The 26,555-nt window shown below is 43.6% G+C and overlaps 1 protein-coding gene across 1 annotated transcript; it reads left to right on the forward strand.

Annotated features, from left to right (window-relative positions):
* Positions 1–193: 193 nt before the first annotated feature.
* On the forward strand, positions 194–25,433 carry LEPR (leptin receptor). The gene is made up of 19 exons (XM_058842774.1): positions 194–275; positions 573–626; positions 2,731–3,024; positions 3,991–4,108; positions 8,493–8,698; positions 10,833–10,978; positions 12,881–13,025; positions 14,758–15,054; positions 15,414–15,528; positions 17,705–17,904; positions 19,355–19,506; positions 19,733–19,892; positions 19,975–20,057; positions 20,638–20,851; positions 21,594–21,776; positions 22,291–22,386; positions 22,763–22,865; positions 23,421–23,496; positions 24,498–25,433. Exons 1-19 carry the CDS (start codon positions 272–274, stop codon positions 25,260–25,262), a joined length of 3,411 nt encoding a protein of 1,136 aa, XP_058698757.1. The 5' UTR covers positions 194–271; the 3' UTR covers positions 25,263–25,433.
* Positions 25,434–26,555: the final 1,122 nt, after the last annotated feature.

A 26,555-nucleotide genomic window follows, 5' to 3' on the forward strand; every position in this document is an offset into this window, starting at 1 on the left:
TTTCAGGAACCCCTTGGAGGGATTCCCTGAGTGGAATTTCTCACCCTGGCATTTGCTGTCTGACTTGAGCTGTGGGTTTTACTCAGCACTCAGTTCTTGACTACAACAGCAGCCAAACTCTCCTCTGAGGAGCTTTAAGCACAAAAATGTATTTATGTTTAAGCAGAATTTATGTAACTATTGGATGAAAACAGAAGAGAACAAAGTATCTGAAATGAAGGAACAATAATGAAATGTTGCCGTAAAGTTTAGTGAAGCCTTCACTGTTGAAATGGGTGAGTGCCTCTGTGTATGCAGCACTTGGAAAATTCTGATTTTTTTCTCCCTTTCTGGCCTGTTCTTCCCTTCCTGGTGAGGAGAGAAATGTTTCTCCCCATCCCAGAGTGTTGGACTGAGATGATTTTTAAGTTCCTTTCCAAACCATTCTGGTTTTCCATGATCCTGCTTACAAAGGTGTGAGTATCAAATGGACTGAAATGCACCAAAATGAAATAATAGACTGATAATTATAATTATCATTATATGATAATTATATGATTATAATAATCATTAATTTTCTGTGTGTTTTTCAGGTCAGTTCTACCAGATGTGCTGGCAAATCATCCCAACCATGTTTGTGCTGATGGGTAAGTCACTAAAAATATCCCAAAAACCAGTTTGGGATAGGGCTAGGGTTAGGGAACTTTTCAGCTCAGGAAACATCAGTAAAAATAAATATATTGAGTCAGAACACATCCAAAGAAATGCCCTGGACAGATTTGATGAAATTAAAATGTGTGGGGAGTTTGTTTTGCTGCCCTAAAGTGGAAGGAAAATTCCTGTGCTCCTGGAGGATGCTGCCATTCCTGCTCCCTATGGCACATGGCCAGAGGGTGCTCAGCTCTCTCCAAATGCTGCATTCATAAACTGGGAAATGCCTCTGACAATATTGGCATCTGCTCTGCAAGGACAGCTGGTATTTGCCTTTCTTTTTTACATTTTTTTTTAATTAAAATAAGGACTGTTTAAAGGGTTTCCATGATGGCGCTTAGGGAGAAAGCAAACCCTGTAATCCAGTGGAGTTATTTGGAAAATTGGTGTTATCTTTACAAGATATGAATCAAAAAGATGAATAAATCATTAGATTTAGGTACCTCTTATATGCATAAACACCCTTTTATCTTGCTCTATATGTACTTTTATCCACTCACTAGCAGATATTGCATTGTTGAAATTATTTTGAAGTACCTTTTGTGATCTGAACATATTGAGTAGCTTTAACTGGAAAACCTGGATGCTCCAGGGAGGCTTCCTGGGGTTTCTGAGCAGTTTGTCACCATCTGAAGGCCCTGCTCTCCCAGCCACACTGCTGCTCTGGGGACAGAACTGCGAGTCAAGCCTTCCTCTGGGTCATTTAACTTCATTTTTTCTGTTCCTGAAGAAAGGAGCTGAGCACATTTTTTAACTTCATGAGATTTAATTAATCCCTCGAGATGATCTGTGAGACAGGAGGTGGGAGTTCCTTGACAAAGAGATGAGCTGGGGACAGTGCTGGCTCTCTGTGCCGCTCTGTGCCACCTTTTTTGTCCCTTTTCTCATCGTGGCTTGTGGCCTGAGAGTTTGTTTGCTCCACTGCTGCTGCTGGAGGCCTGATGAAGCTGGGACTTACAGAGGCACAAACTCTGCTTAGTGGAAGAGCAGAACCATGCAGGAGTCTGGCACCACAAAATCTCTGTGGAGAGAAAGAAAAACCCTCTGCAGAGTAGCACTCTGCATCTTCTGTTTTCAAGAGCTGTTTTTACAGCTCTCATTTCATACTTTGGTATTATTTAACTCATGCTCTGTGCTAGAGAATGATGAATTTCTACTAATCAAACAGCGCCAGATATTCTGGGATTTCTCAGTTTGGCTGTTGCAAGGCATGGAACATCAATTAATTTCTATTTAATGAACTGCTTAAAATTTCCGCCCTTCCTGAGCAAAATGCAAAGTGCACCAATGCCCCTGTGCCTTGCTGCAAGTAGAGTTTTAATCTTTAAATTCAGAATGTTTTACAGGAAGATGTTTCCTGCTCATCCTTCTCTAAACCGTTGTGAGCACGACTCAAGCTATGACATCAACAAATGTGCTCAGAGTGGTTTTTTTTGGAGTCTGATGGGAATAAAAAAGATCATTTTCCCGCCTCTCACTTCCCAGATAATGCCCTGGGGTCGTGCAGTTGCACCCACAGTAATATTGGCCTTTTTTATTTAAGAGTTACAGTGGGACTGTGTTTTATATTTACAACAGGATGATATTTTTATTGAAATGGAGCTGTTTTAAAAGAGCTGGAGGGGATCTGTTCCAGCATTGCATGGGAAGATGAGACTCACAGGCAGTTTAGAATTCACTTCAGTTTAGGATTCACTGTAGTTTTGGTTATTAAAAACAAATTTATCCCCAAGAGATGCTTCACTTACAATCTTGGCCTTGACTTCTTTCAAGAGTTTGGGAAAACAGAAGTTTATGTGCAGTGAGGTTGGGGTAAAGGGCTGGAATCTGTCACTTGTGACACCATTCAGAGAAGATGTTTTTAGTAATTTTGTCTTTACCTAGAGGGGATGTTTTCATTAATTTTGTCTTTACCCCTGGAAACAACCTGATTCATACCTAAAGAATACATTTCTGTACCACATCAACCACTCCCTTTTAATTGTTTAAAAATATGAACTTTTCCTTTTATTTCCAATACTTTTCCCTTTATATTTGCAGATATCCTTCAGATGGCAGCTGCCCATTGCATGGTCCATCCAGTTCCTCCCAGGAATTTCACACTGCCCTGTGTGCTGCTGAATGAGACGTTTTTGAGCCCTTTCTCAGCTGGGGGCTGGTCTGGTTTGAGGAGACAACTTGGAGCATCCAAAATCAAGCCTTTAATGAATGAAGAAAATTTTCTGTGTTGCCTTTGGAGTGCCAGCAACATTGATTGTTCTTTGTACAAAGCAAGCATGCAGGCAAGGAAGTTTATTCCTTCAGAAATAAATCTCTCTGCTCCTCAGCAAATAGGTGGGTTTAGCACTCAAGGGAACAAGGAGTTAATTCTTGCAAAAATATTTGGGTTTTTTTTGTAGTTTGGGAGGAGAGGGTTGGGTTGGATTAATGGGGATTCACTTTTATCCTGGGCAGGCAACACAGTGTGGCAAAATCCTTCCTGGGTGTGATAAAATCCTTCCTCAGGGGGGTAAAATCCTTCCTCAGAGAGTTAAAATCCATCCTCAGGGTGGTAAAATCCTCAGGGTGGCAAAATCCTTCCTCAGAATATAGAAGATGGAGGAATTGTACAGCACAGTTTCAAAAGTGAAAAAAAGTTGTCTGTCTTTCCAGGGGGATTGTGAATAAAATATGGAGCACTGCATAAGAGGACATAAACCCAGATCTTCAAAGGAGTTTAGACACTGTGAGGAATATTTTAAATATTTTTGGTGGATATGGGCTTTAAACTCCCATCAGCAGGCAGGGGAGATGGAGAGCAAATGGCATCATTTCTACATGAATTATGAGGCTTTAAATAATAAATATGCAGTAAATATCTGTACATGGGTTAGGATTTTTTTTCCAAGGTTTTTTTCTCCTCCTGTCTCTGAGGAACACGGAGCTGGCATCCTGCTGCCAGGAATCTCATTGACTCAGGAGGTAGAATTTCATTTCACAAATCCCCAGCTCAGGCTGTGCCACTTCCCAGGACACAGCAACCACCATCAGCTTCATTTTTCTTCACCCTGCAGCCTTGTCCCTAAATCCAGGTAAAAAATATTCCTTCTTTAATCATGACAGTGCAGAACCACATGGATTTGGAGCCTTGGAAGTGTTGAAGGTGCCCAACTCAGATTATTCATAAATATTTTCCCATTTGTGGTGCAGTCTCTCTTTCAGGAATATCTGTTCCTCCTCTCTTTGTGAGTGAGTTCTGTCCAGATGTTTTGTTTTGTTTTAATGCAGTTCAGAAATGTGTGATCCCTTTCTTTTGTCCAGATTGGAGCTGGAACATGGAATGCTGGATTAGAGGCAAGCTGGACCTGTTGGTTTGTAACCTGCAGCTTTTGAAGCTGGACCTGAGAGCTGACCTGAAGGTGAATCTTTTATACTCTGGGTAAGTACAGGCCCTGTTAAATTTATCTGGGAAACTGAAAGCATTTCCTAAAACATCAACATTCCAGCTTCCAGCATTGTGGGAGCTTCAGCTTTGCAGATTTTACTTTGTCCTCTCTCAAAGTAATCCTGGATAATGTGGAAAGTTTATGGCTTTTTGAATGAAAAATGGCTGGAATGGAGAGTCCCCCTTCTCTGTCCTTCCCACATTTCTTAAAATACTTTAATGGAATCAGCACTGACTTCTTAAAGTATCTTTGTTGTTAGAATTTCTTAATTTTAAATCCTGGTTCTGCTTTTTATTTGTTTTTGACCATAATATTGTCTCTCTTGAGGTAGCTGTGGTGCTTAACATGTGATACAATGGCAAAGGCTGCTCTCATCTCGTTGTCAGTGTGGTGAATATTCCCTGGAGTGCTGAGAGATGGAATCATCCTGCCTGTGGCATGGGCAGGTCTTGCATTCATTGGTTATAAAAAGATCTGTTTGATTCCATAAAACCACCCTGGGCTTTTTTCTGGATTATTGATAGAGTTGAAGGATTGATATAAACAGCCAGATTTCATTTCCTTATGAAACAGGATCAGCTGAAATAGTTGAATGAGCTGAATTTATAGAGGAGGACTTCCTGAACAGCCAGACATCATTTGGCACAAATCATCCCTGTAATCAGAGTAGAAACCAAGTGTATTATTTAGGAATAAATATGGTTGTTTAGCTGACACAATATTTGAATCCCATTTTGGTGAGGTGGGTTCCCATTTCCAGTGTTCCTCATGACTCTGATTCCTGAAATACCATTCCATGGGTGTTTGTGGGGGAAGCAGCTCTGGCTTTGCTCTGCTCCATCCAGGCTCAGCTGCACAGGAAAAGCTTTGCCAGTGATCCCAGGGCAGAAATCTCTATTTTGAAATTTTTGGGGATGCCACCAGATTGGGTGAAGAGGTTTCCTCATGTTAGGAAGGGAATTCAGTGAGTGCCATTAAATTCAGGAGAGCAGGCCCTGTGGACTCACCAGAGTCTCTATTTGATTCCTCTCTGCTGCAAAGATGAGAAACAAAGCAGAACCTTGGAGAACTCATTTCCCTCCCCACATTCCCTATTAATATTTCCCTTCTAGGGTCCCTGTGATCTGGGGGAGCAGCAAGCACAAGCGTTTCAGCCTTTGGGAAGGTGACAGCTTTCCCTGTTGGCTCTCTGATACCTTAACATTTTATTCCTGAGCCAAAATACCTTGAAAACATTCCCAGTTTTAAAAATATGCATTCCTGGCATGTGTTTCTCCCTGGGAGTCTGGAGATCCAGCCAGGATTCTCACATCAGGGCAATGCACAAAAATAATGATACAGGAGAACCTACAACAGAAAAGCTTGGGTCTCTCACAGATTTTTTTTATTTTTTTTCAGCATTAGAGAAGTCTCCTCTTATTTACCACATCCACAGTTTTCCTGCTTGGAAATACCAGGAATGGGAATATTCTGTTCTGCCCATGGCAGTGCTCAGTGTGAGAGGCTCAGGTGAGGGAGAGGATGCAGCTTTGAAAAGATTATTCCAAAAGAATAGAAGAGAAAAGGTTATTCCAAAGCTTCATTAGACAAGTTGGGTTAATTGTCTACCAAACATCTTTCCAGCTGTCTGATCCCAGGAGTGCTGTAAAATCCATGGTGAATTCCATGAGCTGGAATCTTCTGCCTCAGGGATCCCCTTGGAGAGTGCTCCGAGTTCAGTTTTGAGCACTGATTATCATTTGCCCTTTGAGCTCATGAGGCTGCATTCATATTTTGACTTATTTGAAGTACCTGGGAAGCTCTCCTCCAGTTCTGGGACTAAATTCCCAAGTTTTTTAAGGATAAATCATGCAATTTGCCTCAAGTGCATCAGTTGTGCATCGAGCCTCTCCAGCCAGAGCAAATCAACCTCTCACTAGAGGTTCATTAGAGGCAGATCTGCTGCAGTTTAATGGGGCAGCTTCTTCAAACAGGGATTTTTCTAGAGCTACCCTTGATCAAAAACATTGGAAAATATTTATGGAAAAATCCCAGACAGCTTTGCTCCATCCATTCCAAATAAAGGCAGTGCTTGGAAAGGATATATAATATATATATATATAAAGGATATATAATGTGGGAGCAGAGTTACAGCGGTGACCCTATTTCACAACCACCTAGTTGGGATGAATCTTTCCTGAAAATTCAGGTAATTCTTCCTAAAATAAGTGTTACTTTTTTTTTTTTTTTTTTCTTTTTCTTTTCAATTGCAAGAACAGGATTTAAATTCAGCCAGGACATTTTGCAGCATCTCATTGAAGGGCTCCAAGTTCCCCATGGGGCCACAGATGAATTTAGCAGGAGAAGCATCACCTTCTGAAGGGGGTGGAATATAAATATAAAACATTTAGGACATCCTAAATGTGTTTTTTTTTCCTGAGGTTTTCCAAGGTGTTGGGTAAAAGAACTCTCTGTGACAGGATTTGGGTGCAGGAGCCACTGACCTCTCCTCTGCTTGTGAGGGTTAATAAGTCAGGGGAGGAGGTCTTTAGCATTTTCCTCCTTTTACACTGTTTTTTTTCTTGGTGCAAACAAGTGCATTTGGATGGTTAAAAATTGAAATAATTATTAGGAATGATGAGGGGCTGGTGTGGTGGTAAACACTTTCCAGATGGATCAGATCAAAGACACGGTTTGAAGAAAAAACTGCATTTTCATGGCTTGATTGTGGCTTTTGGAGACCAGTGAAATCTGTGAGCTGCAGGAGAAGGCTTCAAAGAAAATTCTGAGAAGTCTTTGAAAGGAAATTCAGGAAGAAACAGTGGAGCCACAAGTAGAAAAACAAAATTATTCCAAGTAATTTCAGAGCTCTATGTCTGCCAGATACCATCAGCATCATTCCTGTGCCCTAAAGTCTGCGAGTCCTGGTGAGAATTATTTTAGGAATGTCAGGATTGGCTGTCTGGAGGATGAATAAATGTAAACCATACCTGGATATGGAGATGCTTGGGGCTGTTCTTGCAGAGCACAGGAGCTGGGAGGGCAGCACTGCCAGAATTCCATGTTTTTCCAGGCTCAGAGTATCCCAAGATGCAGGAAGATCAGTGAGGGATGAGGGGAGTGGGGCTGGGATGATCCAGGAGCGGTTTCCCTGCAGTCCCAGTCTGAGCTCTTCCCCATCCTCCATAATTCTCCTCAGTTTTTTGACCTTTCCCTCTCTGAGCAGGGCAGGATATGGAAATGGAATTGGTGAATCATGCCCAGTTCCCTGTGCTGTGCTCTCAGATAAATGGAGCAGATAACAAATGGACTAAACCCAAAAAATAAAGCAGCAAAACTCATCCTTCCCTCTCCTCCAATGCAGAGATCTCTGCCCTCCCTGAATCCAAGTGTTCCAGTGACTCATGCCAGCTATAAAACCATTGGAAAAATGTACAGAAAGGCTCTTATTCCATGAATTTCCATTTCTTTCTCTGAATTAGTAAAACAAAACCCTTACTGGAGACAGATACAATTCCAAAATTGCTTCAGAACAATTCCAAACAGGAGCTGTTTTGTTTTGTTTTGTTTTTGGGTAAGGATGAAAGGTGAAAGGCAGGAAAGGATCCGAGGTGATTGAACTGTCAGGGTTTGTCTTGGCTTTGCTGCTGGGAGAAATTTGGCCACAAATGATGTGCACTATTGAATTCCCAACCTTGAGGAGGCTTTAGTCACTGGATACCTGCAGAATTCCATAAATGTGGGTTTCTGGAAGAGCCTGAAGGGTGGAGATGAGGGTGAAGAATCCTTTGGGAACTGCTGGTTCCAAAGGTTTAGATGGAGTATTGGGAAGGGATTGTTCCTTGGGAGGGTGGGGAGGCCCTGGAATGGATTTCCCAGAGAAGCTGCCCCTGGAGCCATGGAAATGTCCAGGGATGGAGCTTGGAGAAACCTGGGATAGTGGAAAATGTCCCTGTCCATGGCAGGGGATGGGATCGAAGGTCCCTCTCAATCCAAGCCATTCCATGATTATGATTTTCCCTGCAATGCTCCGTTGTGGCAGGAGCTGGAGGGAACATTAAATTGTTTTGTATTATTTCAGTACCTCATGAATGGGAATTAGAAATTCATCTCTTTTGGGATGGCAGGGAGCTGCCATGGGAAGGTAAAACAACACTGTGTGCCTAGAAAAGATCTGGGAATGCTTTCATGGAATTGTGTTCATTACTTGCAAACCATTTAAAAAGAGAGAAGCAGCAAAGTTAAAATGATTGGTTATGATTATTATTATTTTTCATTCATTCATTGAATTTTCTGATCAATAAACCATATCCAGATAGCCAAAAAAAAAAAAAAAAAAAAAAAAAAAAAAAAATTATGGAATTGTTTTGTTTCCTGGTTTGTTTTTCCTCCCTGCAGATCAGAGCTGTCCCTGGCAGCTGCATCCACCAGCTCTCTGCAGGGGACAGTGCGGGTGGCTCCGTGTGACTGCGGGGACCGGGCCACCTGTGAGTGCCTGGTGGCCTTCCCGAGCCTCAACCACACCTACCTGCTGTGGCTGGAGATGGTGGCAGGTGTCACAGCCCTGGGCTCCCCGCTGCTGGCCCTGCAGCCCACGGACATTGGTGAGAGCCCCGTGTCCCGGGATGGCTCTGCTGGGCAGGAAAAGCTCCCTAATCCCCGTCCTGGCTCCCCTGCAAACCACAGCCAGCAGAGCCCAACACTCAACATGTGATTTCTCATCTTGCTCCTTCCTAATCAGGACCTCTCTGTGCCCAACACTGTGCTGGAGCTTGTTGCTGAGGACTTAATTTAAATTTAAATTAATTAAATTTTTAAATTAATAAAGTTTCCCAAAGTTGCTTAGCAAAGAATCCCACCCATTTTCCCCAGCAGCTCTCTGATCCTGATGCTTTCTTCAGCAAGCCCAAGCTGGAAAACATTCCTGTGTGTTTGATCAAACTCAAACTCTCCTGACATGGTGAATTTGATATGTGTTGCTATCCAGCTTGCCCAGTTATTACAGATTTGGGCAGATTTCATAAAGGCAGGAGCCGTCAGCTGCAGGGAAAAAAAAAAATTAAAGTTTTATGAAAATCTTATTAACTTAAAAACTTAGGAATTTTATAAACTTCCTCCTAACTGATGTGCTCTGCAGACAGAACCTGTTAAAATCTCTGGGTGGGCTTATTTGGAACATGAGAGCTGGCATTTTTCATCCTGCTGGTTTGAAATGATGCTGCAGGCAGAAATTAAAAATTCAGGCTGGAGTCTGCCAGTATTTAAAAATGACACAACCAGTTAGCTCTGCTCAGTGAAGCATGTTTTAAAAATGCACAATATTAATATATGTTCTGCCAAGATTGAGCTCAGTTAAAACTATTTTGAATGTAAAACTCTGAGTGCTTGTGTCACGTGGATTTTATTTTATGATGGTGGAGCAGGTGGCATCACAGCCCTCATTATCCTCGGGATCTGATTCAGGGAAATGTGATGGAAAAGCCACTGATTTTTTTGTTTGCCTCCTCCCCAATCACTCCCTGCTGGCCTTCATGAAGTTAATTGCTTTGAAATGCTCTAGAAGTAGAAATTAAATAAAATCTGGTTTGGTGTGGTGGATTTATGCTGAAAACAATAAGAGATTTTTGCTATAAATAATTAAATAAAATCTGATTTGGTGTGGTGGATTTCTGCTGGAAATAATTAGAGCTATTTGATAGGACTGGGTGATATTCCAGTAACTTAAATGGGACACTTGGAGAGCTGGACACCGGTGCAGAGGGAATTTGAAGGGAACATTTGCCCACTGCCCAGGAATTTTGGGAATGTTTTCCCTTCAGTTTCTGCATGCAGTGCTCACCCTGCAGTGGTTTGGAGCAGGGTTTTACTCTTCCATGGGAAGAACTTGGAATGAGGAATGAGGACAAGGTCAGTCTCAGTTCCAGGTAGAAACAGGGCCTTGATTCCTTGTCTTTGTCCAGGGAATGGAATCCCAAGGATTTCCCATCCATTCCTCACTCCAGAGTTCTCTTCATCCTCACGGGAATATCCAAACTCTCCATTTTTACTTTGCCCTCTTATTTTCTGATTAAAATAATCAGGAGATTATTAAAATACTCTCCTGATTATTTTAATCAGAATTTTAAAACTTCAGTTGTGGGAGGAGACAATCCAAGGGTCATTCCTGCACCTCCAGTTGTTCACAGGAATTAAAAAGTAGGAAACTTAGAAATACAACTGGATACCTCCTGGAGCCCTCCTTTCACAGCCATAATCCCTGTGGAAGGATGGGAATCAGTTTAAGCTCTGGAACGAGTTCATTTTGTGGCAATACAATAAAATTAGTTCTGGAATATTGAACACACCAGCTAATTATTCAAATTAATATCTGCATTTCCTTTGCATTTTGACTTTACTCCTAGAAATGATCACAGTAGCTCCATAAGGTGTTCATTGTGTGACAAAAATCGATTTTCTCAGCATTCCCATCCCTCTCTTCCTCATTCCCTCTTTCCAGCAGGCCAGGGCTTGGCTACTGGGAAAACTCGTGGCCAAAGGGAAGAAATTCCTGCGGATTTAAGGGAAATGGGAGGTCAAACAGCATTTCTTGATAACTGTGACAGCACCAGGGTGACTTTTCCAGGGATGTTCCACAACCCCACTGCCATGCTGCTCTTGAGAACTGAGTTTAAGAGAACCGAGTTTAAGGGCTGGATTGTGATTCAGGCTGGGGTTAATTGTTGATTAATTTGTGTGCAGTGAGGCCTGAAGCCCCCGGGAAGCTGCACCTGGAGCTGGCTGAGAGGGGCCAGGTGAAGCTCTGCTGGTCCAGCCCTGCCCTGCTGCCCTTCCCTCTGCAGCACCAAGTGAGGATCTCTGCTCCTCCAGGACACGGCCACAGCCAGGTGAGGCCGCTCCGTGCCTTCCTGGGCTGGGGCATTCCCAAATCCCGGCATTCCCAAATCCCTGCATTCCCAAATCCCTGCATTCCCAAATCCCTGCATTTCCAAATCCCAGCATTCTCAAATCCCAGCATTCCCAAATCCCGGCATTCCCAAATAACAGCATTCCCAAATCCCAGCATTTCCAAATCCCTGCATTCCCAAATCCCGGCATTCCCAAATCCCGGCATTTCCAAATAACAGCATTCCCAAATAACAGCATTCCCAAATCCAGCATTTCCAAATCCCTGCATTCCCAAATCCCGGCATTCCCAAATCCTGGCATTCCCAAATAACAGCATTCCCAAATCCCGGCATTCCCAAATAACAGCATTCCCAAATCCCGGCATTCCCAAATTCAGCATTTCCAAATCCCAGCATTCCCAAATCCCGGCATTCCCAAATCCCGGCATTCCCAAATAACAGCATTCCCAAATCCCTGCATTCCCAAATCCCTGCATTCCCAAATCCAGCATTCCCAAATCCCGGCATTCCCAAATCCCGGCATTCCCAAATCCAGCATTCCCAAATCCCGGCATTCCCAAATCCTAGCATTCCCAAATAACAACATTCCCAAATCCCTGCATTCCCAAATCCAGCATTCCCAAATCCCTGCATTCCCAAATCCCTGCATTCCCAAATCCCAGCATTCCCAAATTCCAGCATTCCCAAATAACAGCATTCCCAAATCCCAGCATTCCCAAATCCCGGCATTCCCAAATCCCTGCATTCCCAAATCCCAGCATTTCCAAATCCCAGCATTCCCAAATCCCAGCATTCCCAAATCCCGGCATTCCCAAATCCTGGCATTCCCAAATCCCGGCATTCCCAAATAACAGCATTCCCAAATCCCTGCATTCCCAAATCCCAGCATTCCCAAATCCCGGCATTCCCAAATAACAGCATTCCCAAATTCCAGCATTCCCAAATCCCTGCATTCCCAAATTCCAGCATTTCCAAATCCCAGCATTCCCAAATCCCAGCATTCCCAAATCCCTGCATTCCCAAATCCCGGCATTCCCAAATCCCGGCATTTCCAAATCCCTGCATTCCCAAATCCCGGCATTCCCAAATCCCAGCATTCCCAAATCCCAGCTTTCCCACCTCTTGGCCTTGGATTGACAGAGTGGCTGTTCTGGTGGGGCTGGGTTTAGCACACTGCCTTTTCCCGGGAAACCTGAGCTTGGCACTCTGCTTTTTCCTGGGAAAGTTTGGCCTGGCACACCGCTTTTTCCCAGGAAAGCTGGGCCTGGCACACTGCTTTTTCCCAGGAAAGTTTGGCTTGGCGTGCTGTTTTTTCCCGGGAGAGCTGGATTTCACATCTGCCCACACTTAGAGAAGCCCCATCTCCTGCTGGGTCCCACAAACAAACTCCAATTTTTCTCCTTCTGTGAAGTCCAATCCCCTTTTCTTTCAGCATTCTCCATGTTCTACAGCTCATCTATGTTTAACATTTATAAATTTTAGTATAAATAGGATTATTTTTTTTCTGTTCCTACCACGCAAGTGGCTCTGGAATAATAAGCAGCTGTTAATTAGCAACCCATAATGAAACAACTCATTTTCCACAGAGTTATACAACTTTCACCACTCTCAAATTGAAAGGAAATTTAATGAAGGAGGATTTTTTTTTTTACCCATCTTGCTACCTAAAAACCTAAAAAATCCTTGTGTAGAATATGAGGACATTATCTCTTGTCTCTTGAGGAGCAAATTGATTTACTCAGCTCTCCCAAAAACTGAATGTAAAGAGAAGGCCTGATAAGGGAATTCAGGGAATTTTGACTCCATACAATTTATTTACATTCCCTCTGTCTCTTCTCCTGTTTCCCTTTACAACAATAATGAGTTTGGATAATCCAACAGATGCTTCAGGTCGCTCTGGAAAGCTCAGTGGCCATAGACAATGCCCTGCTGGACTCTCCATCCTCAGTGCAAGTGAGGAGCAGGAATCTCCGTGGTCCAGGCTTCTGGAGTGACTGGAGCTCGCCCTACAACCTCACCTTGGCAGGTAGGACACCTGCAGGATTTTGGAATAAAACTGCTTTTCTAGTTTTGGGATTGGAGAACTTGAGTTGGGATGAAAATTCCTGTGGAAGCTTTTCCTGCCTGGCTTTGGCTGAGGCTCAGCTCCTTCCCTGGCATTAGGAATTCTGGAGAACGCACTTCTGTGGCTGTCACTCCCTCAGCAGCACCTGCTCAGACCCACTAAAAGCTCTTTTCCTCAGAGCTTTTCCATTTCCAACTCCAGTTGGCAGCACTGAATCTCCCCTCAATTCAAGAATTTGCTCCTGATGCTTTTTCTCACTTCTGGTTTTGGTTTTGTAGCTGAACTAAAGCTAATGTTTTTCCCCAGAGCAAAATCAAATGTAATCTTTACACAGTCCATAAAGTATGGACTCCTTGTCCTCCTCCTTTTCCTCCTCCTCCTTTTCCTCCTCCTCCTTTTCCTCCTCCTCCTTTTCCTCCTCCTCCTTTTCCTCCTCCTCCTTTTCCTCCTCCTCCTTTTCCTCCTCCTCCTTTTCCTCCTCCTCCTTTTCCTCCTCCTCCTCCTCCTTTTCCTCCTTCTCCTTTTCCTCCTTTTCCTCCTTTCCGTGCAAAACTGACTTTCTGATTATTTTGTTGTATTTTTCCATGCTCTGCTCAGAATTCCCAGGGAATATTTTGGTCTCTGAATTCTCTGAACTCTGTGCTTTTCCTGGGCTTGCACCAAAGAAAGAACTAAACCTTGGAAAAAGAGCTTTTTTCCTAATAAAACCTTCAACAACAGATCCTAAATCTGCTTTACTGCCTGAGAAAGGGGAATTTGGGGGAAATCCTAAAAATCCCTGCCTGGTTCCTCAGTGGGGGAAGCAAACCTGAGCTTTAAAGGATTTAATGCTGGTTTTTGCAAACAGCTCCATCCCAGCTCCACCTGTATCTTCCCTGAATCCCTGAGCAGTTGGGGCTGAGTTTAAACTTCTTTAAATCCTTGGAAAATTCAGTGTCTTTGAACCTGGATTGGAGCACTGCTACAATTTGGTGTTAATTGCAGTGTAAAACCAGTTTTTGGGACTTTAATCTCCAGCTGACTTCAGGAGGAGGAGGAGGAGGAACAGCAGCTCCTGGAAGGATGGATTAATTTTATTTTTTTATTTTTATTCCCCTTGTGCTGCTGTGTGTTGTTTGCACTGCACCCTCCAGGGGTTTTCTGCTCATTTCACTCAGATTTGCCTGGGGAGGTTAAAGATTATTTAAATCAGAATTTAGAAACTTCAGGTATGGAGGGAGACAGTCCAAGGCTCATTTCTGCTCTTGTTCATAGTGATTAAGAAATAGGAAGTGAAGATAATAATAAAGATGATGAATGAAGATAACAATAATAATAATATAAGTAATAGTATTTTTTATTAACAAATGCTTTTACATTTTTGGTCAATATTAATATTATTTTTCCTTGATAAGTGCTTTTATGGTTTTTTGGTTCTACTTTCAATTTCAATGGATTCCCCCCTCCCTCTTTTTCCTTTTGTGTAGTCTGGGGATATTAAAGATTACTTTAATCAGAATTTAGAAACTTTAGGTATGGAGGAAGACAGTCCAAGACTCATTTCTGCATCTGTACTACTACTAATAATAATATTAAAAAAAAAATTAAAAAAAATTATTGTTATTTTATTGACAAATGCTTTTATGTTTTTCTGGTTCAGATTCAAATCTCCATAGATTTTTTTTTCCCCCTTTTTTCCCCCCTTTTCATGCAGCTCAAGTCCTGTACTTCCCTCCCAAGACCCTGACCAGTGCTGGCTCCAACATTTCATTTCTGTGCATCTACAAAAACAGAAGCCAGCCCGTGGAGGCCCGGGAGGTGGTTTGGTGGCTGAATTTAGCAGAAGAAATCCCAGCCAGCCAATATTCCCTAGTGAGCAATCGTGTGAGCAAAGTTACTCTTTTCAACCTGAAAGCAACCCAGCCTAGAGGAGGTTTCTTCTATAACGCCCTGTACTGCTGTCACCAAAGCAGGGAATGTCACCACAGATATGCTGAGGTCTATGTAGTAGGTAAGATTCCAGAGGATTTTCCATTCTCCTTCTGGGGCACTTTCCTGGTAAGATGGAATCTTCCCTTCCCTTCCCTTCCCTTCCCTTCCCTTCCCTTCCCTTCCCTTCCCTTCCCTTCCCTTCCCTTCCCTTCCCTTCCCTTCCCTTCCCTTCCCTTCCCTTCCCTTCCCTTCCCTTCCCTTCCCTTCCCTTCCCTTCCCTTCCCTTCCCTTCCCTTCCCTTCCCTTCCCTTCCCTTCCCTTCCCTTCCCTTCCCTTCCCTTCCCTTCCCTTCCCTTCCCTTCCCTTCCCTTCCCTTCCCTTCCCTTCCCTTCCCTTCCCTTCCCCTCATTAATTAAGCTTTTCACATCTTTTAATTAGACATGGATTTTAATATCTCCTGTGAGACTGATGGATACTTGACTAAAATGACTTGCAGGTGGTCTGCAAACCCAACCACCTCGCTCCTGGGGAGTCTGCAGTTAAGATATTACAGGTATGGATGGATTTTAATTCTCTTTTTATGTTTGGAAAGAGGTACCATTGTGTGAAAGAATTCTGGAGAAATGTAATTACAGAATGAACAGGTTCTTTATTCTGTGTGCAGGAAGGGAACCAGAGATACCTGAGTATGTAACTGATCTTATTTATAAAGTTTTGGCAGCATTTTTCAACCTGTTTGGGAGCCAGTTCTCTTCAAGAAGATTTCTTGGATCAGTAAAAAAATTACTCCAGTTGCTCCTGTCTAAGCTGTAAGGAAATATGGGAAAAGCCCATTCCCAGTGGGAATGTCTGTCCTGGGGGAGCTGAAGAATCCCTGTTCTTGGAGACTCAGATCCTGACAGCTCCATTTGATTTGGATTTCACTGCTCTGAGGCTGAGATGGGGCTTGAGACCTCCTGAAGGCTCCACTCAGTCTTTGACTTTTCTGTAATTCTATTATTATAATTCTATATAATTCTATAAATAGAATTCTATAAATAGAATATATAAATATATTCATATAATAAATTCTATGAATAGAATTCTATAATTCTGTATCTTTTTTTTCTCTGTGAATACACAGGTAAAAATAGAGGATGAAACAAATTCAAGGTAGGAAAAAATCTCTCTTAGAGAACCAAACCTTAGCTCATGAAGGGAATATTTGCTTTATGAAGGCAGCAGCTGGGGCTGCAGCAATTCCCAGAATCCCAGGCTGGTTTGGGTTGGGAGGGACCTCAAAGCTCATCCCATTCCATCCCATGTGTTGAGCTTGATGGTTTCCTGGAACCACAAGACAGACAGACAGACAGACAACTCTTCCTGAGGCAAAAAATCCATCATTTTCCCACTCTGCTGGGCTGCAAATGCAGAAATTTTGGCGAGCAGCTTCCATCAGCTCTGAAGCCCTAATCCTTTGGAAAGGCAGCCCGTCTCCTCTGGTGGAGTTGTGGATGATCCTGGTGCCCAGGTGAATATTTCCCAGGTTTTTGTGGAATAACTGGAATGCTGGAAAGTTCAAGTGGAGGCTTTTGGGGCAGGATTAATGCCTGGCTGAGTGCTGAGGTAGCTTTTGTTTAATCTGCCTTCACAAATGTGAATTTAAGAGTGCACTGCTGGGCAGGGAGCTGGGAATAAACCCCATGCTGCTCACCATGGCTTTTATTCCCATTTTCTCCCTGCTCAGGTTTAGCTAAAAATGTAATTTTCTAGTAGGAGGTGATAATGTGGAGATTTGTTCTTGTTCCTGCTAGATCAAACAGTGACATTACCACTGCCTGCAAATCCTTCCCAGATGCTGCTGATCCTTCTTTTTGTTCTGATTTTTGTGGTTATTTGTTGAGAGTAAGACCTGAAAGAGGAAAAGGCAATAAAATTCCCGCTGCTGTTCCCATGGGCACTGCTGTGCTGATGCTCTGGCGTGGGGTTTTTGTTTTGCTTGGGTTGTTTCTACATCTTCCTCTGCTGGCAGTGCTGAAACAGCTCCAAAGGGATCATCCTGTGGGAGCAGGGAATGTTCCAATCCCAACCTCCAAAGCACCAGGCACTGCTTTAATCCTGGGCACAGGAGGAGGAAACTTCAGCCGAGTGTAACTCTGGTGCTTCAGCTGAGTAACTCACACCCTCTCTGGCCCCCCTCCTCACAGGTCTCAGGAGAAAGCTGAAAAATTCCCACTCCAAGAGTTTATCCAGCTCCACTTCATCCACAATCCAGGGTTCCTCTCTTCTCCTGCCAGGTGTGGTAACTGGACATGGGATTTTTAATCCAGATTTGATGTTTTAATGGGATTTCCATCTCCTCACTGGGTCTCTGTGGCAGCTTCCCCCTGGTTGCCAGCTGGGATTTTGGAAGTCATTCCCAACTGGAGTCAATTCTTGGCAGATTTGTCTTGCTGTGTTTATTGCCAATCCCTAAAGTCCCACACCTGATGAAGATTTGGAGCTGCCTTCTCTTGCCATACCTGTTGCTTTTTGTCATTTGTGCTGCTTTTTCCAGAGCCAAAGCTTTGAGGAGTGACACTAAAATGTTTTTTATCCATTCAGTGCAGATTCAGATTCAAGATCCAAACAATCCTCAAAATCCCAGGACATTTCCAATGCCACCATTCCTTTTAATTCCCTCCAGATTTACACCTGCAATGTATCAACTGAATGTGGTTTTTTTTTGTTGTTTTTTAATCTCTTTTAAGGAGCCAAATTTATTGCTCTGACTTTCCAAGCCCATCTCCAAACTCAGAGGTGAAAGAATGCCATTTGCAGAGGAATCATTCCTACGAGTGCACATTCCAGCCCATTTTCCTTTTATCTGGATATACCCTGTGGATAGAGTTTAAACATTTCCTGGGAACGCTGGAATCCTCCCCGACCTGTGTCATTCCAGCAGATGTGGGTAGGTTGAGATCCATGAATCTCTCTTCCCTTGAGCCCCTGGATTTTAAATGGTGGAGGGAAAGAATTTTTCCACATGTTTTAAATAAAACCAGGAGAGTTTTGATATTACCTTAAAAAAATATAAATATTGGATTGAATGTTACTTCTGTTCAGGAGCAGATTTTAAATGAAGCATCCACTTCTGCCTGAAGACAAGAAATGCAAGTGTTGTATTGCAAAATAAAGCTCTTTTTAAAGGTTTTGGTTATTTAATTGGTCAGACTGATTTGGCTTCAATTAATGAAGTTTATACTCTGGTAGAGTTTATTATTTACACAGTTATAAATAAATTTAAAATCATGAGGATTGTCCCTGCTTTTCCATGCTGCTTCTGTGACACACAGAGCACTTAAAATTTGGATAGAAACAAGAGGCAGGAGCAGTGTCTGAGTGTTTTAAAAACTCCAAAATGTGCAAATCACCTCTTTTTATCTGCTCTGTGACAGAGAATTCACTGGGTGTGTTTTTGGACACAAATGTGAACATGGAAACAAGGCAGCTGGACCTTGAAATAAAATACTACATGAAATAAATCTGAGTGCTACATGAAATAAATTTGAGTTATATAATTATGAAAGAAATCCAAGTTATATAATTATGAAATAACTTTGAGTTCTATAATTTAAAAATACATTTATTATGTGGTGGCAATGGATGGAATGATTTATCCTGGATGCAGGGTTCTCTGCATTGTGGTAAAGCAAAACAAACCCATTCAGCACCATCCAAAATGAAAAAAATATTAATTTTTTGTTGTTGTTTTCTCCTCATTCACATTTGATTATCCAAAATAAATTTATTTAAATTTGGCTTGATTAACAAACAAGGGGTTTTGGGAGATTCCTGTTCTGGAGAAGCTGGATTAATTTCCAATTAATACAATAAAAACATTTCCATTAATCACTGCACAGTATCTGTCCCCAGCCCTTACAGGAGCTGCTGCTTTCCCACAAAAATAATGGAATCCTGGAATTGCTGGGGTTGGAAAAGCCCCTGGAGATGATGGAGTCCAAGTGCCACATCCCCAGGGCTTTTAAACCCCTGCAGGAATGGGGACCCAGCGCTGCCCTGGGCAGCTGTTCCAAGGCCTGACCACCCTTTCCATGGAGAAATTTTCCCAAATATCCAACCTAAACCTCAAAATCTCTTGCCAGGCTCTGTTTTCTGCTCTTTATCCCAGGGCAGGTAGCAAGTGCCAGCACCAAAAGAACCTGTTGTGCTTTAAATGGAAATAAAATAGATGGAAACATTCCCGTGGGGTCTGTGTTTCCAGTCCTGCTTTCCTGGGAATAGCAGAGGCCATGTGTGACCCACCACCCTCAGGACAAGGAAAAGCCATCCATGATTTGATTTCATGGGAAGGCTCAGTGCAGACATTGCAGTCATGTTTTAAATTTTCCATTTCCCAGTGAAGCCTCTCCCCCCTTCCAACGTGGGAGCAGAACTCACCAGGAATGTGGGGCTGCTGAACGTCAGCTGGACCAAGCCTGTCTTTGCCAACAGGGATCTGACATTCCAGATCCGCTGGAATTCAGGGAACAGGGAGGAGATTCCGTGGCAGGTACTGTCTGTTCCATCTGGGTTGGAGCAGGGATCATTGCCCTGTGGTGTGGGGCTGGTTTTTATGGGATTTATCCATGGAGGAAATCACAGTGTCCACAAAGGACATTTGTGGTGTCCACAGAGGAATATTCCTCACAATCCCACTTCCTCACTGGAATTTTGTCTCTAAGAGCTGCCTAAACATCCCTTTGTTCTCACTCGGAGTTTTTCCCCTTCTCTCCCAGCTTTATGAAGTCCCAAACCCTGCAGACAGCTGGGCTGTGATAAAAGTGGAGCAGCTTTGTGTGGAATACACGGTGCAGGTGCGGTGCAGGGAATTGGATGGATCTGGATTCTGGAGTGACTGGAGCAGAGCAGCCCAAACCCTGGTTCAGGACATCAGAGGTCTGTGCTTCCAGGGACATCCTGAGGGCTGGGATTTGCCAGACTCAGGTGTGACTGTCCTTCCCAAATTGTTGTTTTGCAGCTCCCTTGCAAGGCCCGGAATTTTGGAGGATCATTTCTGAGGATCCAGCAAGGAAGCAGAGGAATGTTACACTCCTGTGGAAGGTGGGAGCAGCTGCATTTGGGCTTTCCCTTTGATCCTAAAACCAGGTGGGATTGCCAGAAGGGGAGGCTGACAGGCACGTGAGACTTTTGGGAATTGGGATTTGCCTTTTTCTGTGCTCCTGACAATTGCATGGCTCATGCTAGAGGCAAGAGGTGAATCCTGGTGGGAATTCTGGGATGAAATGGGAGATGGTTTTGCCTTCTTTGCCTTAAAATGTTAATGCAGGACAGGAAAAAGTTCCTCAGTGCCTATTCCTGTTTGCTCATGGGCTGCTCTGAGGTTTGAACCCTGCAAAATGTGTAAAACAGGGAATTGCTGCGGGAATCTGAAAGTTTGGCTTTCCTTGTCCTTCACCTCCTTTTGCTGGGAAGAGAGGGAATAAGGGTCAGCTCTCAGAGAGGGAAATGAAGCCTTTGAAAGGACTCCAGTCCTTGGCTGAAAAGACAGAAGCCAGAATATCTTTAGTGGGTCCTGTTTCCTTAAAATTGGAGCTTCCCTTAAAAAGGATTCCCTTTGCTCTGGGAATCAGGGAGTGGGGAAGGAATTCAGGAATTAATGCCCGTTAATTAATTGCTGCAGCCCCTGATGGAGAATCACTCGTTGTGCAGCGTGAGCAGATACATCATAAAGCACCAGACCCCAGGGAACACCTGGGAGGAATTTGTGGATCATGGCACCAGCTGGACTTTTCCATGGATTGGGCCAACCCACACCATCACCATTTTAGCCATGAATTCAGTTGGAATTTCTGCAGTTAATTCTAATTTAACTCTGTCCCAGCAGATGAGCACAGGTAAGAGCAGCAATGTGGGAAATGCCAGGAATCCTTGGGATGTTCATGGGGAAAGCTTGCTTTGGGATAAAATTCCCTTTATTAGAATAAGGAATAAGGAATTTTTATTAATTTATTAGAATTTATTTATTAGAATAAGGAAGTTTTATGGGGGATACATTCAGCACCAACAGAGCTGTTGGAAAAGTGAGATTTCCATCATGAAAATCCTAATGATTCTGGGGCTGGGAAAAAAACTTCTCTGGCTGTCTTCTCTTTACTAATAAAATTAGTTTAAAAGTAATTAATTTAAAAGTAGTTAAAATAAAGTTAAATCCTGCTGGAGGACCAATCTTTCATCTCCTTTGATTTGGGAACACCCAACATTCCTGTTGGGGAATGTTTTGTTGTTTCCAGAAAGAAATGGGGTCATGTTTTGGGCTGCCAGGGTACAGAGTCCTCAGACTTCCTGAGCAGAAATTCCTGAATTTGGCTGCACTCTGCTTAATTAGTCTCAAGAATCTAGGAGTTTTTAATTGTTTGGTTAAGGAAAATTAAGGAATTGCAGGTGAGAATTAGGATATTTGATGTCTGTAGGAAACTTGATCTGTTTAGTTCTTGGGACTGGTTCAGTGTAACCCAAATTTTGGTGGATTGAAGAAAAAAAAAATCTCTCTGCTGATGTGGCTTTATACAAAAGATAATTAGAGTGATGAAGTGGTGAAACTTTAGCAGTTTATAGGATGTTTTCTTATTTTCCCAGTGGATGCTGTGCAATCCCTGAGTGCTTACCTGGTGAACAGCACCTGTGTGGTTGTGGTTTGGAGCCTCTCCCCCCAAATCCCTGGGATAAAATCCTTTGTGATTGAGTGGAAGAACCTGAACAAAGGGGAGCAGCTGAAATGGCTGCGAGTTCCTCCAAACCTCAGGAAGTATTTTATTTATGGTGAGTGAGTGCTTGAAAATATAATTCATGCTGTTAATTGGTGTGGAACAGAAAAATGTCGAAAAGCTCTGAGCCCTTTTTCCCCTTCCCTGTTTCTAATCACTTTTATTGACCAATAAACCAAATTTTGATGCTCATTAGAGGATTGCCTGTTGCATTAATAATCAGTTTAAGCTCTGGAGCGAGTTCATTTTGTGGCAATACAATAAAATTAGTTCTGGAATATTGAACACACCAGCTAATTATTCAAATTAATATCTGCATTTCCTTTGCATTTTGATTTTATTCCTAGAAATGATCACAGTAGCTCTATAAGGTGTTCATTGTGTGACAGAATAATGCTGGATTAATAGTTGGAACCTTGGGGTTTTGGAGTAGGGATCTATAAAAGTTGGATCCATCATTGCCCTCTCTGGGCTGACCTGAGCTCTGATCTGTGCCCAGAGCCTCTGAGGAGGGAATTGTTTAAAAAGTGGATAACAGTGGATCCCAAAGGCTGATTTCCCCTTTCCAGATCACTTTATCCTGATTGAGAAGTACCAGTTCAGCCTCTACCCTGTGTTTGCTGGAGGAGTTGGCAAAGCCAGAGCCACGGATCAGTTTGCCAAAGGTGACTGACAGGATCTTTTTCCCTGGTTTTTATGAAGTAAAAGTGACCTTTAAATGCAAAACCTGTCTTATCTGAAAAAGAAAAGTAGCAATAAAGCCTCTGTAATGTACTTACAAACAGTGAACAGACTTCAGCTTTAATTTGAAAACTCTCTGTGGGCTGAGCTGAGTGAGGGATTAAATTCCTATTTAAAATAATTCCTTTTTGTCTGTTTATTCTCAAGGGAAAGGTTTGTCCATGTGCAATAAAACCATTGCTCGAGGTTATTTCCCCATCTAAGGTGTTGTTTCTACCATTTGTTATTTCCCTGCTGCCAACTATTTGCTCCCAGGCCAATAATTTTTCTGCATTAATAGGTGAACTCCTTTATTTCCAGGGGGATTTGAAGCTGGGAATAGTGGCAGCCTCCACGTGCTCCTGCCAATTGTTTTTTCCACCTCAGTTTTGCTGCTGGGAGCGTTGCTGCTTTCACACCAAAGGTACCTCGTTCCTTCTTATCCAAAAGTGGTGCAGCTGCACTGGTGTCACAGGATCCCAAACTGGTTTGGGTTGGGAGGGACCTTCAATCCCATCCAGGGACAGCTCCCACTGTCCCAGGCTGCTCCAAACCCATCCAGCCTGGCCTTGGGCACTGCCAGGGATCCAGGGGCAGCCCCAGCTGCTCTGGGAATTCCATCTCAAGGCTTCCCCACCCTCCCAGCCAGGAATTCCTTCCCAATATCCCATCTAAATCCCCCCTTTTCCAGCTTAAAGCCATTCCCTGTGTCCTGTCCCTGCAGGCCTTGTCCCAAATCCCTCTCCAGCTCTCCTGGAGCCCCTTCAGGCCCTGTGGGTTGTGCTCATTCAGCACAGCCTGGATCCCAAACTGCCACCTGGAATGTCCCTTCTTTATGTTTTGGATTAAATTTGGGCCATTTATCATCTCTGCAGTGATTATTTCATGGCCATAGTGTTGTGGATAAATAAAATGGCAGAGATTCCTTCCCTGCCCCTGTGGGAACAGCACCAACTCCAGCATTTCCCTGACATTTCAGGATGAAGAAGCTGCTCTGGGAGGACGTTCCCAACCCCAAGAACTGCTCGTGGGCACAGGGAATTAATTTCCAGCAGGTTTGTATTTCCCTGGGGCTGCTGCTTCCTGCACCCAGGGCTGTTATTCCAGCTCTGTCTCCAGTGGGAATCCAGCCCCGTTCACCCCTCTGGCTCCATCCAGAGGTTTCCATTTCCCAGGCCTCTGGATTGGATGCATTGGATGTGAGAAATACCTGCCAGTTTTCCATAGGTGACAGATGGTGGCCTTGGCTGGGAGGGGTTTAATCTGTGTTTGCTGTGGTGTCCATGGAGAGGAGAAGGGATACAAACATCTCCATTAGGGATAAACCACATGCATAAGGAGAAAAAAAATGTTATTTTCATTGTTTAAAAGCTCCCTGTGCATTTTGATGTGGAAAGGTGATGGGTTTGTGTGGGAAAAATCCCAAATTCAGGGCCCAGGTGTCACCAACAGCGAGTCTGGATTGAGTAGAGCCCGAGACTTTTACTCTTTGCTCTGATTTCCCACTACTCTGAGTATTTTGACATTTTCCTCATTAGTTTGGCAGATTCCCTGCTGTAAAACATGGTTTATTAATCCACAAAAAACCTGGGTTTATCTGTTCTGTCCTGAATTCATTAGGAAATACAAGGGAATTTTCCTTTGGAGCTCTCATGCTGCTGTCAGTTCATCCTGGTGGATAATTTACATGTTTTATTATAATTTACACGTGCATTTATTAGGGAGCAGTAAATCCTACATTTACCCCAAACAGCTGCTACTCAGGTGGGAATGCTCCAAAAATTCCATGGAAAAGCTGAATTTGACCAGGATAATCCAATCCTAGCAGGGCAAGTTCCTTCAGCTTATGTATCAATGATTAAATCCGTCGAGGAAATTTTGTCACAGAGGATTTTCAACAACAAATTCTTAAAAAACCATGTGTGAACTCCATGTGGCAAAATTCCAGGCTCCTGGGAATGACCTTTGGTGTGGGATGCTGCGATCCATGAAACCTGGAGAGTGAAATAAAGCTGTTCCATGAGAAATGAGCATTAAAATCCCTCTTTTCTTCCAGCCTGAAACTCTGGAGCATCTCTTTGCCAAGCACCCTGAGCCGGTGTCGTGTGAGCCGCTTCTCCTGGAGGCACGGGTGGTGCTGGAAGACATCAGCGTCACCAAAGCCTTGGAAAAAGAAGATCCAGGGGATTTTTTGGGAGTTGATTCCACCTTCCCAATTCACCAGGAGTCAGAATGTGACTCTGCATGCCACTTGCAGAGCAGCAGCTCCTCCAGGAGCTCCCAGGATGGAGAAAGCACGGCTCAGTGCGACCTCAAATACGCCACCCTCATCAGCAATTCCCGATCCAGCGGGCTTTGCCGACGGAAAACAACTCCAAGGAGCTGCTTGGATAGGTGCTCCCTAGGGGAAGATTCCATAGTTTTAGGTGCCTTCTCCAGTGGTGCTTGGGAAGTTGGGAATGGGGCATTCCTGGTGTTCCCTGGCTCCCAGCCCAGCAGGGCTCTGCCCCCGATTTCCTCGGAGGGATTCTCGGAGCCCTCGGACGAAGCTTTCCCAGCCGGCACCGAGCGGAGCCTGTGTTACCTCGGGATAACATCCCTGGAAAAAGGACAGAGGGACATTTTCCAGACAGAAAGCTCTGGGGGGATGTGTCAGCTCCAAAGCATGGATCTGCTCACGGAGCAGGGGCTTTTCCAGCACATCCCAGCAAATGTCAAGGAATTTCTCCAAAGCAGCCTCAGGCCTAAAGCCACCGTTCCCTATGTTCCACAGTTCCGGGTGGCCACAGCCAAAGGGCAGGAGGCCACGGAGAAAAAGTGACATAATCACCCCAAAATTGGATATTCCTGAAGTTTTTCCAGATGTTGATGCATTCCCCTGTTCCCCCTCTCTTGATTTGTCCAGCTTGTTCTGGTTTTAGGCTTCACCTGGAGCCCCCAAGGGCAAGAGAGCTGATCCATGTTTCTGTGGGGGAAAAGCTGGAATGTGCCATTTCCCTGGGAGTGATTTGTGACATCGAGTCAGCCTGGATGTGGTTGGAAGGAATGGATCAAGCAGTGAAAGGCTCAGGGTACTGCAGGAAGAGAATCCAAATTCCTGTGTCTCCATTAGCTGGATAAAATGATGGATTTAAAAAATGATGGATTTAAAGTACCCACCTTTTATTGTGGAACACGAGATTCCAAACGGTGCAGTTTTACACTGACATCTCCTCCCAAAGATTCCATGGGAGAAAAGACAGGAATTTGATCCAAGCACCCTGCATTTTTGATTTTGGGGGATCCAACCTGTCTGTATGGCCTTGGAAAAGTCACTTTGCCTCTACAGCCCTGCCAGGAATCGGGTCTGGATTTTCTGGGAGCAGGAAAACAAACCCACACCCATTTGCAAGCCAAAGCTATTTTTTTAATTACTTTTTTTAAAATTTCAGAGTTCATAAATATTTTTCTACACCTGCCTTTTCAGAGAACTATTTTGATGAGTGAAGGAGGATGAATTTATTGTGTATTCCAAAGAATAAATGTCTGTCAAACTTCAGAGAGACAAAACCAAAAGGACAAAAGTGATGTTAAAAACCAAAGCAAGGGTGGATTTAAACCCAGCTTAACACAAAGCCCCACTGCTGGTTTGTGTTGTGCTGCTGCCCTGGCTCTTTGATGCTGGATGTGACACAGATCTGGTGCCCTGGTGTCCAAAATTTTGTGTGGGGTGAGGAATTCAAACCTGTTTTGTGTTAGGAGCCAAAACTGTGATTGGAGATAAACCTGCGGGCTCCTGTAGCATTCCAGGCTAAAACTGTGATGGATGCTGGGTTTGGGATTCACTTCCTGCTGTTGGGAAGGGACAGGAGGGCCCAGTTCTCTGGAGAATGGAATGATCCTTTCATGGAAGTGTCCAGAAAAATGGTTTGGTTGTGTTTGAAGCTCATCTTGCTCCAGAAATACAAAGCTGGTGTTGAGTTTAGCCTGCCCAGTCCTTTCCCAGGAATTCCATACGGAGCTTAACCACGGGCATGACCAGCTGAGGGACCAGGGAAGGTTTTCCTGGGAAGATGGGAAAATTCAGCAATCAGGAGATGTGCAGGAGGTCTCTCCTCAGTGGACACCGGCAGAT

The sequence above is a fragment of the Poecile atricapillus genome, chromosome 7 (assembly GCF_030490865.1).
Source record: "Poecile atricapillus isolate bPoeAtr1 chromosome 7, bPoeAtr1.hap1, whole genome shotgun sequence".
Lineage (NCBI taxonomy): Eukaryota > Metazoa > Chordata > Aves > Passeriformes > Paridae > Poecile > Poecile atricapillus.